This window comes from Geotrypetes seraphini, chromosome 11 (assembly GCF_902459505.1).
Source record: "Geotrypetes seraphini chromosome 11, aGeoSer1.1, whole genome shotgun sequence".
Taxonomy (NCBI): domain Eukaryota; kingdom Metazoa; phylum Chordata; class Amphibia; order Gymnophiona; family Dermophiidae; genus Geotrypetes; species Geotrypetes seraphini.
Genome location: NC_047094.1, coordinates 25,927,404 through 25,940,380, shown reverse-complemented (window position 1 = coordinate 25,940,380; position 12,977 = coordinate 25,927,404). Strand labels below are relative to the sequence as shown.

At 42.3% G+C, this 12,977-nt stretch overlaps 1 protein-coding gene across 2 annotated transcripts in view; it reads left to right on the top strand.

The window, feature by feature from the left end:
- DAGLB (diacylglycerol lipase beta) overlaps positions 1–12,040 on the top strand; it is a 61,496-nt gene extending 49,456 nt beyond the window's left edge. For both annotated transcript variants that reach the window (XM_033963722.1, XM_033963721.1), the window contains 6 exons: positions 1,966–2,046; positions 2,170–2,297; positions 6,445–6,513; positions 6,611–6,683; positions 10,577–10,827; positions 11,118–12,040. In XM_033963722.1, coding sequence (XP_033819613.1) covers positions 1,966–2,046; positions 2,170–2,297; positions 6,445–6,513; positions 6,611–6,683; positions 10,577–10,827; positions 11,118–11,319 — 804 coding nt within the window. In that variant the 3' untranslated portion in view covers positions 11,320–12,040. The remainder of the gene's footprint in view (positions 1–1,965; positions 2,047–2,169; positions 2,298–6,444; positions 6,514–6,610; positions 6,684–10,576; positions 10,828–11,117) is intronic.
- The last annotated feature ends 937 nt before the right edge of the window (positions 12,041–12,977 follow it).

The window sequence follows — 12,977 nt, the reverse complement described above, 5'->3', positions numbered from 1 at the left end:
CCTGTTTTGCTCCAGACTCTCCTCTCCTCACCGTCTGGCACCCGATGCATTTCTCCTGGATTGGACCAATCTCTTCCTATATGCATTTCCTCCTCTACCGCTCATGCTGCGGACATTGTTCAAACTCAAGAGGGAACAAGCCACCATGATTCTCATCGCTCCACAGTGGCCCAGGCAACATTGGTTCTCCCTTCTACTTCAACTCAGTTCCAGGGAACCCATACTTCTTCCACTGTTTCCTTCACTGCTTACTCAGCATCAGCAGACTCTATTGCATCCCAACTTACAGTCTCTGCACCTGACAGCTTGGTATCTCTCGGGCTGACTTCGGCTCACTCACTCCTTTCCCAACCTGTCCGTTCTATCATTGATGCTTCCAGGAAACCGGCCACGCTTCAGTGTTATCAACAGAAGTGGTCTCGGTTTTCTTCCTGGTGCCTCTTACATCACCATAATCCCTTGTCTCTGGCAGTGGAAATGGTGTTGGACTATCTTCTTTCCTTGTCTGACTCTGGTCTCAAATCTACTTCCATCAGAGTTCATCTTAGTGCCATTGCTGCCTTTCATGAGCCAATTCATGGAAAACCCCTCTCGGCTCATCCTTTGGTTTCTAGGTTCATGAGGGGCCTTTTCAATGTGAAACCACCTCTTAAGCCCCCTCCTGTAGTCTGGGATCTCAATGTGGTTCTTTCTGCTTTAATGAAGCCTCCTTTTGAACCTTTGGCCACAACGCATTTCAAATTTCTTACTTGGAAAGTGGTCTTCCTTATAGCTCTCACTTCTGCCAGGAGGGTCAGTGAGCTCCATGCACTAGTGGCCGATCCACCTTTCACTGTTTTTCACCATGATAAGGTGGTCCTCCGTACACATCCAAAGTTTCTCCCTAAGGTTGTGTCTGACTTTCATCTTAATCAGTCCATTGTCCTACCTGTATTTTTTCCAAAGCCTCATTCTCATCCAGGTGAACAGGCTTTGCATACCTTGGACTGTAAACGTGCTCTGGCTTACTATCTTGAACTCACCAAACCTCACAGATCATCTCCTCAACTGTTTTTGTCCTTTGATCCTAACAAGTTGGGTCATCCTGTATCTAAACGCACCCTATCCAATTGGCTTGCTGCTTGCGTTTCATTCTGTTATGCTCAGTCGGGCCTGACACTGGAAGGTTCTGTCACGGGCCACAAGGTTAGAGCTATGGCAGCGTCTGTAGCTTTCCTCCGTTCCACTTCCATTGAGGAAATCTGCAAGGCTGCTACTTGGTCCTCAGTTCATACTTTTACATCTCACTATTGTCTGGATGCATTCTCCAGACGGGATGGACACTTCGGCCAATCTATTTTACAAAATTTGTTTTCCTAATGGCCAACCTTCCCTCCATCCCTCTTTTTGTTAGCTTGGAGGTCATCCATCAGTCAAGAATATGCTGCCTGCTTGTCCTGGGATAAAGCACAGTTACTTACCGTAACAGGTGTTATCCAGGGACAGCAGGCAGATATTCTTGCGTCCCTCCCACCTCCCCGGGTTGGCTTCTTAGCTGGCTTATCCTAACTGGGGACCACGCGCCTTCGTCGGGCGGGAAGGCACTCGCGCACGCGCGGTGCAGCCTAACTAGAACTTTCTAAGTTCTTAAAGTGCAATCACTCTAAAATTGTCCGTACCGGGGCTCCGTCGGTGCCATCACCCATCAGTCAAGAATATCTGCCTGCTGTCCCTGGATAACACCTGTTACGGTAAGTAACTGTGCTTTTTACGTTGTGGGCCCTCCAAAATTCTGCACTAAAGTCTAACCTGTCTAAAGCATAGCACACTTCATTGCATCATCCCCTAAGTCAAGTAAAAAATTGTATAGGTGTGTGTTCACCGAGAGGGGTACCAGTTGAGTAGGCCTACCTGAAGCTGCTTATTCTGTTTGTTGTGCTACTATAACACAAGTGCTAACGTTAATAAAACAAACCTGTGTTTCAGGGGATATCACAAGCTGCGAGTTACATTTATGGAAGACTAGTAAATGATGGCCTATTAAACCAAGCTTTCACCATTGCTCCAGTAAGTTATAAAAACTAGCTTGTTGTTTAAAGCTGCTGCAAGAGCCCAAGTAGGCTTCATTGGTGATCCTTGTGTGCGAGTCTCTGTTTACTGTGACTGGATCTTTTTCACATTTCTTCTCAGGAATACAAACTAGTTATAGTAGGCCACAGCCTGGGAGCTGGAGCTGCCTCTATTCTAGCCATATTGCTGAAGAATTCTTTTCCGACATTGAGGTGCTATGCATTTTCTCCTCCAGGAGGCTTACTAAGGTAAAAGTAAAATCTCGCACACTCCTAGGGAACAAATTAAAACTCTTCTGGATGGGGATGGGTTTTTAACATTATAGTGGGAGGTCATACTCTTGCGAAGTTGATATTTGCATTAGACACTTCTTGGTGGATGGGAAGGTTTTCAAGTGGGAGAGAACTCTATTCCTCAGATAAGTTGCTCTTAGCTTTACCCTTCTCCTCCACTGCCAATTACAGACTTCGTTCCTTTCATCTAGGTGCCCCCTGTGCCTGGAATAAATTACCCGAGTTTGTCTGCCAAGCCCTTTCCCTTCCCTTGTTTAAAAGCAGACTGAAAAGCCACCTTTTTGATATAGCCTTCAATCCGTAACCTTTCTCCCCTCTTCCCTCCAACCCAGCCAGCAGATTAACCGTTCCCCTTAACTGTATCCATGACATCCTGTTTGTCTTGTCTGTTTAGATTGTAAGCTCTTTCGAGCAGGGGCTGTCTTCTTTGTGACTTGTACAGCGCTGCGTACGTCTGGTAGCGCTCTAGAAATAATTAGTAGTAGTGGGAGGAGGATTTGTTGTTTGATATTCCAGTATTTTGCTCTTTTTTTTCGTATCTGCATTATTGTGGAATAATAAACAAATTTGAAACAATAAAACTTTTGGTTGGCAAGCATCACTTGCCTAGAAAGGGATTTTTGTTTTGTGCTGTAGAAAGCCAGATTTACCAGTCTAATGTAGAGTAGGCTTCCACTGACAGATTAATCACATCTGTGTGGGAGGCACATGCTGGAAGTTAATTTTGTCAATTTATTTTATTATTATTATGTTTATATTTATTAGGATTTTTTATATACCGCCTATCAAGGATATCTAAGCGGTTTTTACATTCAGGTACTCAAGCATTTTCCCTGTCTGTCCCGGTGGGCTCACAATCTATCTAACTGACAACTAATCCCTAAAATTGCTAATGATGCCTTTAATAAAGTTCTGTGCTATGCCTTATGTAGCACATGAATTGAAACTACTAGAAAGAGCTAGGATAGGTCGTTAGTGGGTGTTTTATATTCCTTCTTATTTACTATTTAATAAAGCTTAGACTTGATAAAAATGGTAACTAAGCTATAGTGATTGAGAGTCGCATGCTAATCTAAGAAAGGTTCACTTATTGCTTCAAAATTCAGTTTACAGCAAGTTTAAAGGACCAAGAAAAAAATAGAGAGACGCAGGGTCTTTTTCAAAAGCGACTTGGGAATCTTAATGTTGGAAGAATCATCACAGATATTGTGAAGAAATGTTAGCCTGCAGGGCATTTGCTGGACAAATCTTAGCATCCATACCAGACCAGTTCAGAATTTGTGGGTTATGTTCATCAAGCAGCAGACGGAAATAGAGAAACAAGTAGTTTTGTGTGATTTGCCCTTTTTAAGAGCACCGTGCAGCCTTAAAATGCTCAGTATTTCTGTCTCCAGTATATTGTTCATACTACTCAACCAGTTTATTCTGGTTAGGTTAAACTAAGCTTCTGCTCAACATTTAAGGAAGAGCTGTAAGTGAATGAGACTTAAGTATTCCCCAAAATATTCTCAAATCCCTCATGTTCCCCAGGAGGGATTTTGTCCTCAGGTTGAGGTGCCTCTGAAGAATGGAGAAGTGCTTATGTGAGGCTGGCTCTTTATTTTTTAATTTTTTTTTGAAGTGCCTCTGCTGGGTCAGACCAGAGGTCCATCGTGCCCAGCAGTCCGCTCACGCGGCGGCCCAACAGGTCCAGGACCTGTGTAATAGTCCTCTATCTATACTCCTCTATCCCCTTTTCCTTCAGAAAATTGTCCAATCCCTTCTTGAATCCTAATACCGTACTCTGTCCTATCATGCCCTCTGGAAGCACATTCCAGGTGTCCACCACCCATTGGATAAAGAAAAACTTCCTAGCATTGGTTTTGAATCTGTCTCCTTTTAACTTTTCCGAATGCCCTCTCGTTCTTTAAACTGATGGAAATCTGATTTCCAGTTGAGCATGGGGGGGGGGGGGTAATTTTTATAATTCTGGATGAAGCAGAGGAGATTTTAATTTCTGTAAGGTAACATTCAGAACTGAGTCTACCTCCCCACCACTCCTTCCTGTATTTGCAGCAAGAACATCACATTAGCATTAGCATTGCCCTTTCTTCAACTCGGCCTTAAAGCAGAACAGACAAGCGGTCTCTGCGCCAGGGGCTGTAGGTTCAATTCCTTTGGGCTTATGCTGGCTGATTAATCTGTTTTCTGGTCCTTTTGGACCGTGAAGCGTTGAATATAGGAAGCTTTCGTGGTTCTTTCACCCACCCCTGTCAGAGAATTCAATTGGACTCGTTTGGCAAGATTTACCTTTAGTAAAACCATATTGTCTTGGATCTTGTAACCCATTAGATTCTAGGAAATTCACTGTCCTTTCCATTATTTTTCCATCACCAAGAAAAGATTCAGCTTCATAACATTTTGAGCTAATTGGACCCTGGGAATTGATCTTGTGTGTTCCATTGCTTCTTGGCATGTTTTGGATGGGTTTTGGCAAATGTGAGAACAATTTTCTTTTATCCTGATTTATCTATGTTATCCTTCCTCACGTCCTTCAGAATTCTCTTCAGGAGTTTTAGAATTTTCTCCTGCATCCTCGGGCCTTCTTGACTCTGCAAGAGTGTTCAATTTCTCCTGGAGTGTTAAGTCAAGGATTCAGCTTCTCTAGTTACTCCTGGAGGGTGGCTCTTCAAGGGTATATTCTTGTTCAGTTGAAAAGACATAGGAGTCTGTACTCTAGGTGAATATCCCCTGGTTGCGAGTTGCTTGCAAAAAGATGTACATCACATCTTTCAGTCCCTCCTCTTTTACTAGTGTAGTATAGTGTGCCCTCTTCAGTTTTTCCTTCTGAAAGCAAATTGAGATGGTATGTTCTGATCTGCTCTGTTCGGTTTTGTTATTTTCAGGGGTTTTCATCTGATTCGTGAGGCATTGGTGCTCAGATGTCCCCCACATGGGGTAACTATGTCTGGGAAAAAATGCAGACTCCCTAAGGGCGGTCTGCAGCTTGCAGGGCAACCCCTTGGTATACCTGCTGAGCCAGCCTGCATGGTGCATACTGGAAGCTTGGGGTCCATTCCCCTGGGAGCAAGCTTGCCTTCTAATTTATTAAAGGCTTAAGTGCAGGCTGTGGGGTCCCTATGTTAATCCCTTGCAGGTTCAGTAAGCTGGCTGTATTTTTATTTCCCCCTGTCAAGCCACAAAAGATCTTCAGTTTGGGATTCCTTCTAGAACAGTTTTGAGGCAGAAAGTCTTCTCCATTCAGTCAGACTGCAGGAAAGCTGACAGGCAATCACCAGAACAGCACAGTGAGTACAGCCTATTATTCCCTAAGGGGAAAATGAGGGGTATTTTTTTCAGGGTTTCTAGGGCCAGAGATGGGGTCCCAATCCTCCAAAACCATCTTCCCATTTGTTGGTCAACAGTTATAACCTACAGGTACTAGTGTGGTTTGGTAGGACTAAAGGAAAGAAAATTATCAGGTAAGACATACTTTATCTGTTTTAGAGCAGCACACCTTGACTTGCCATGCAACATTTTCATATTTAAAACATTCCAGGTATAACCGTTTATAATTTTTCTCTTTTTAAGCATCCTAGTTTTTTTCAGACTGCAATTGTGTATCAAGAATTATTTTAATATAAAAATTATATATATTGGTGCAAATTTAATTTTGCTGGAATGAAAATTGACTTGGCTTTGTTTTTACTCTTTTGCTGCCAGTTCTCCCCCCTCCATGCTGATTTTGGGCGAGCAGCTTAGTGACAACCAGGACTTAGTCACAGTTAGGAATGTCTTCTCTGTATCCTCCCATTTTTGAGAGATTTCTTGCCTCAAGGCCAGCTGCTGTTGTGGAAACGGCTGGGACTCCTTCAGGCCTCTATTTCATGAGGGGTGGTAAAGGCTGCCTCCCTAACATCCCTGGCCAACTCGGTAACCAGAAAAAGGGGTTGAGAATCAACCTTGGGGGCTTCTTCATGACACTATTGCCAGACTGAATTTGATATCGGTTTTGGACAGTAGCTATTTTTATTTTGATGGAAACTAAAAGCTACTGCTGAAAAAGGGGCAAGTTAAATCCTACTAAATAATAAATCCTAAAGTATTACGTTTTGCTTCATAGCAAATGCCTTGCCGATTACTCCAAGGACTTCATAGTGACTGTCATTGTTGGAAAGGATCTTGTTCCAAGGTAAGGATAAGGAGGTTTGAATTATACGTTTTATAGACAATATTCTACAGTGGGAAACTAGAAACACTTTCTTTACATTGATTTGTTTATTTAACAGGCTGAGCATGCCTAATATGGAAGACTTGAAGAACAGAATATTAAGGCTGATTGTCAACTGCAATAAGCCTAAAGTAAGGAAATCCATTTCTTGTAAGGCAAAATACTTTGTAAAAAAGGAAGCATACTCTGTTACTGTGCCTATTTATCACATTATTTGGTTTAATTTTATACACAGGGCTTGAATACTGCAGTATTAGTGTTGGTAGCTCAGAAGGGCTCACTGTTCTCTCTGAGCTGGTCCAGAACCAGCACCAATGTCACCTCATGGTATAAGGGGCTCTCTGCAACCATAGGTGTTGTCTCCTGAATGACATGTCAAAATAGGATTTCTTCCTCCTCCTCCTAGATCACTAAAGGCAAGTGGGTTGTGTTCCCAGCCAGCAAATGGAGGCAGAGACAACTGGCTTTCAGTGACTGAAACACTGGTATTCTCATTGGACATAAATTATTATCAAGAGTGGAGGAGGTGTACCTGAGGCCACATTCGTATTTAATATATCACAAGTGCATGTTGAAAATTTGTAAGCACACTGGTAGGAGTGTAAAACATTCTGGAGGTCGGGTGATATAGTTGAGATTTTAGTTTTGATTCCCAACTATTAAACTGCAGTGATAAATAGCGCCATCTTAAGTGGAAGTGTCTGCTCAGCCAAGCACATGTCAGAGTTGCAGGCCCTCTGTTGCACGGATCCCTGTCTTCTTTCCAGTAGTCTCCATTTCTTTATGCATGATGCCATCTCTTTTTTTGCCTAGATGGTCCCTTTTTTTCTACCTTAATCAGTCTGCCTTTTAGCCTTCTCTAGGGAGGATCAGGACAGCCACAATGCACTGCATTCTTTGGATGTTCCTGCAGTGCTTGAATTTGTCCTACACAGTAGTTTCTGGAAAGGGGAAATGACTTCTAAGCTTTCTCTCACAGTGGATTAAAGAGGGTATTGGAACGGCACATCTTTTGACCCATACAAAGTCTGCATGGGCTTCAAGCATACTCCACAAGGGCTTGACAAATATCCTAGGAAGAGGTTATCATAGTCACCCCAGAGGATATATGGCTGGAATGCTCTCCCAAAGGAGGTTATCAAGGAATCCACTGTGCTGGGATTCAAAGGCAAATTAGATGCACATCTCCTTATGAGAGGCATAGAGGGATATGGGTGACTAAAACTACATCAGGTATATACCTGACTGGGCCTCCGCGTGTGCGGATCGCCGGACTTGATGGACCATGGGTCTGATCCGGAGATGGCAGTTCTTATGTTCTTATGTACATTCTTCTGTTATATAGACCAGAGAATAAATTGATATCAAGTCAAATTTGATAACCAGATCTCAAATACCCAAGGCACTACTTAAATAATCTTTCATGCCCTTACTGGGGTGGTAAATTCATCATTGGTCTTGGTAAGTAGTGCCTTGGTATTTGAGTACCAAGACCAATGATGAATTTACCACCCCAGTAAGGGCATGAAAGATTATTTAAGTAGTGCCTTGGGTATTTGAGGTCTGGTTATCAAATTTATTCTCTGGTCTATATAATTATTTGTTTGAACAAATTTTTTTATTTTCTTCAATTCAAGTTGATTTTTCTACATTCTTCTGTTAAACATTACAGGTTGGATATCCAGGCCGAGGTAGATAGTACCTATGGAAGGGCTGTCCTTAGGAGGCTCTTGTCTTCCTCCCAACCTGGACATTGAAGCTTAAGGTTAATCCTGCTTGTCTGAATTAGCTTAGTAAATTAATGAGGAAGGTAATTTGGTCTTATCTGCTAATTTCCTTTCCTTCAGTCTTGCTAGATCAGACAGGAACCTGCCCAGGAAGTCTCTGCAGGCTATCAACAATCTTTTTATTCAGGGAGCAAGTTCTAGTCTCCTGGCTATGCTAGCAGAGGATTGGAGGCTGTCTTGCGTGATGGGTTTTGCTTGTTAAGATTTGTTTAGTGTATGATCAGTGGTTTGAGCCTCAGCTTTGGCAAAAGTATACTTGATATTTCTAGATCTGACCAATCTTTATACCTATGACATCCATCTGCTGGTTAGGAAGCACAACTCGCGTGTCTGGCCTTGTCTAGCAAGATACAAGGAAAATAAAGTAGCAGGTAAAATCCAATTTCACCATTAGTATTATGCATTTAGGATCCTAAAGTCATGCCAACGAATGGACCTGGTAATCCTGGGGCATTCATTAAAGTCTCTCAACTTGTGCGGTACTCAACTTTAGCTGAGTTAGTCTGAAGATGCCATCTTTACTGGATATACTTGTCTCTTGTTAGAACGCAAGCGCTAACCCACAGGCTAGTTTCAGTAGAATGAAAGTTGTCAAGCTATTGGTTCTATTAGACCAGGGTATTGCAAACGGTGCTGTGGCAGGTTCCAGGTATGCTGTGAGATGCCGGCAAGGAGAGGTGCTGGCGCCAGCTGACTGCTACAGAACGTGCCTCTCAAAGTCGGCTGGTGCCGGCGCCTCTTCTTCTCTACATGCCTCTCTTGTTGTAGCATGCCAACCTACCCCCCAAAAAAAACACTGGTGGCTCAGGGCCCTGTCTGGAGGGCCTTCACACATGTGCAGATGTTGACGTGATGGAGGCATGCACGCATGCATATTGCATAGACAATTGCGCATTTTTGGATGCCCTCCAGCCGCAGCACAGGGTTTAGTGAATACTTTGGCAAGATCTATTTCTAAGTGGTTTTTTCTACCATTATTCTGTACACCATACTATGAACCTGTCAGAATATTTCCTTGATAATCACTTGGGAGTTCATTGACACAGGTAATGCCCGTCAATACCAAAATAACCCAATAAAAATGACTAATGTAACAGAAAATATTTATTATAACAGACCATCATAAAATAGTGAACTACAATTTGTCTTAAATATAAGCTCATCAACAGTTCTAATTATAGAGAATCAAATAATTCACATGTGAAAATATCCATGTGCATAAGTCATTTTCAAAACACAAAATGCCAGCAATCTTTTTTTTTTTTTTCTTCAAATAATAAATGCATTTCTCTGAAGAAGTTTAGTTCAGAGGCCAGCACCATACTCTTTCAGTCACTAGCCCGCTTTCATTAATAGATGGTCGTCAAAAACAAATCTGCTTTTGTCTCAGCAATCTTAAACCTTGTCTTTTAGGACTGTATCACGTTTCAAGCAAAAAAAATTCTGCCTCCAGGGAAATCCACTTTCAGCTACCAACCAACTTTCATTAATACGTAGTTCTCAAAACAAATGCTGCTTTCATGCTAACTCTTATGTGAAACAAAATGGCATAATTAATACAACCCCACACGGGCAATTGAGTTCAAATAGACCAGGCCTTCTCAACCCAGTCCTCTGGCCACACCAAAGTCCATCATGTTTTCTGGGTGTCAACAATGAATAGGCATGGTATGTAAATCATATCCCATACATATGGATATCCTGAAAAACACAATGGGACTTGGTGTTCCCTGGGAACTGGTTGAGAAGCCCTGAAACAATGATGCCCATGCAATTCAAAGAAAACAAAACCAGTTCCTCGTTGTGTTCACAACAATAACATCAAATCAAGTTCATGGTTCAGTCCCACTGGTTGCAGTTATCATCGACTGATGGAAGGTTGGTAACTGTAAGCGGATTTCCCTGAAGCAGAGCTTGCTTTTTGGGTTTTTGTGGTTTTTTTTTAAACTTGAAACATGATCATATCAGGACTGGAGAGTGTGGTACATGTTATTATTGTAATGCCGCCTATATACAGGCGGTTGATAAATTTTTTTTAAAATAAATATTTAAAGACAGGCTTGCTGGAGTTTGTGTTTTATTGATTTGTTGTAAGCAGTCTTGGACAATTAATAAGATTGGGTATGAATGTAGCATAATATTTGCCATTGCTTTCTTTACTATGAATCACAGAGGTAAACATAAATCACTTTATACAGCTCTCCAATGAAGCTTTTCTTTCCTTGCTTTGTGGACAGTATCAGATCCTGCTGCGGGGTTGCTGGTATGAGGTGTTTGGAGGCAGTCCTGATGACTTCTCAAGAGAACTGGATAGCCAGAACCAGGCTGCTCTTTCCCAGCCCCTTTTAGCTGAAGCATGTTTGACTCAATCACCTTCTACATATAATACTCTTTTTGACGTTTCTCCATCATATTCACCTTCTCGGTATCCTCTTCTATACCTTCCTGGGAGGATCATCCATATTGTAGAAGAGAGCCGAACAGGAAGGTAAATGTCTTACTAAAGCCTAGCTTTTATCTGTCATATGATAAAGGTCAGTGACTGCATAGTGGATTTGTAGATGATGCACTTGCTACTGATTCATAAGGTCTGCACCCTTTTTCCTTTGTTCCAAATGTAAGAATATTAATCTTACCAAAGGCAGAAAACGTGGTTGAACCATTCTTCTTGACTTGAAAGGGATTAGTATAAGATCTTTAGTATTTTTTAAAAAAAGGACAAATCTGGTTTTAACTCTGCAAGAATCCATAACCTGACTAGTTGTTTCCTTCTTGCAGGTTCTGGTTTCCTGATGTCACATACAGTGCCAAATGGTCCAAGGAAACCAAGTTCAGCAGTATATTAATCAGTTCTAAGATGATAACTGATCACATACCAGATGCGGTGCAGAAAGCTTTAAGGAACTTATTTCAGGACAAGGAACAGTGTATATCATGTCAAACACCACAAAGCTCTCCTTCAGCTATAAATATTCACTAGCTGGAGTATGTTTTTTGCTGACTCTTGTGTATAGGGTCTTTTCTACCAAATGCCTAAAAAATAGACCTCTGCTTCTGAGACAATGATTTTAGCCACTTTTTAGAATGTGCAGGAGCAAATTTGCTCTTTCATAAGCAACTGGAAAGAGCTGGGACAAACTCCAGTTAGTTATAACCAGGAAAAATAAGACTTTTAGATAAGTTAAGACATTATGAAAAAAGCAGTGGGTCCCAGCTCTTGTGTGATGGGAAGAACATGGTATTTGATTTTATGAACGTTCATTCTATTATTTTGTTTGCCCCATTTCTGGAACACATACAGGGATGGACAATTCTTGGTGCTGTGTTTGCCTAGCCAGGATTATCATACAATAATAACAGCTGGTTTTCCTTGCTGCTTGAGGGATCTGAAACAAGACCATGTGCATGAGGGCTTGAACCAGAACACTGGTTAATGACACCCCCTGACTAGATTTCCAAAATAACCAATTTGGTAGTATGATTTAAATATGAAATGTTATATGTTGACATTATGCAACATTTGTCTGAAAATGATTTTTTAATAGCAGAAAAATACATATTTATAAAATGTTTAATATACTGTATATACATCCAAAGCCTTCATGTTTGTACTATTTCTGGTTTAAATTGTGCAGAAATAAAGGTCAGTATAAGTTAATATATTTTATGATTTGATCTAATAAAGTAGGTATTAACCTCAACAGCTTAAACTGCCTAGAAGAGAAAACATTTTGAATAATTATGAAACAAATACAGTGGTACCTCGGTTTACGAGTGCACCGGTTTGCGAGTGTTTTGCAAGACGAGCAAAACATTTGCATAATCAGCGCCTCGGAAACCAAGCTTGCCTCGATGTACGAGCACCTCCCCCGCGATCCGGCCCCCCCCTGTTCGCATTGCCCCCCCCTCCCGCCGCAATCTGACATCCCCCCGCACCCATCCACCCACCCGAACACATCGCTTACCCCCATCTGGCACCCGGCACCAACTCACAGGACATGTTGGTGCCGGTGCTCAAAAATCTGTCATCCTTTTTGCTGGGCCTTGAGCATCTGCGCATGCTCAAGGCCTTCGAGTTCCCGCTCTCTCCAAGATTCTCGGATATCTCGAGAATCTCGGAGACAGCGGGAACTCGAAGTCCTTGAGCATGCGCAGATGCTAAAGGCCCAGCAAAAAGGACGACAGATCTTCAGGCACCGGCATGTCCTGTGCGTTGGTGCTGGGTGCCAGATGGGAGGTAAGCGATGTGTTCGGGTGGATGGGTGCGGGGGGGATGGCGGATCATGTGGGGGGGGAGGGCCTTCGTGAGCGGGGGGAGCAATGCCGGTTCCCAGAGGGGGGGGGGTAGAGCAGTGCCGCTGGTCTCAGGGGGGGGAACGAATCAAGCGAGTTTCCCTTACTTTCTATGGGGAAACTCGCTTTGATATACGAGTAATTTGGTTTACGAGCATGCTTCTGGAACTAATTATGCTCGTAAACCAAGGTTCCACTGTACAAAGAATTTTAGTAGGTTGGCCTTGTAAGTACAGTATAGTGAAGTTTTCTTAAGGTTAATGTTTAGATGTAGCATGGGTTGGAGCAAGTGTAGGCAACTGTGGTCTTTGAAGGCCACAATCTGGATGGGTACCATTTTGATGC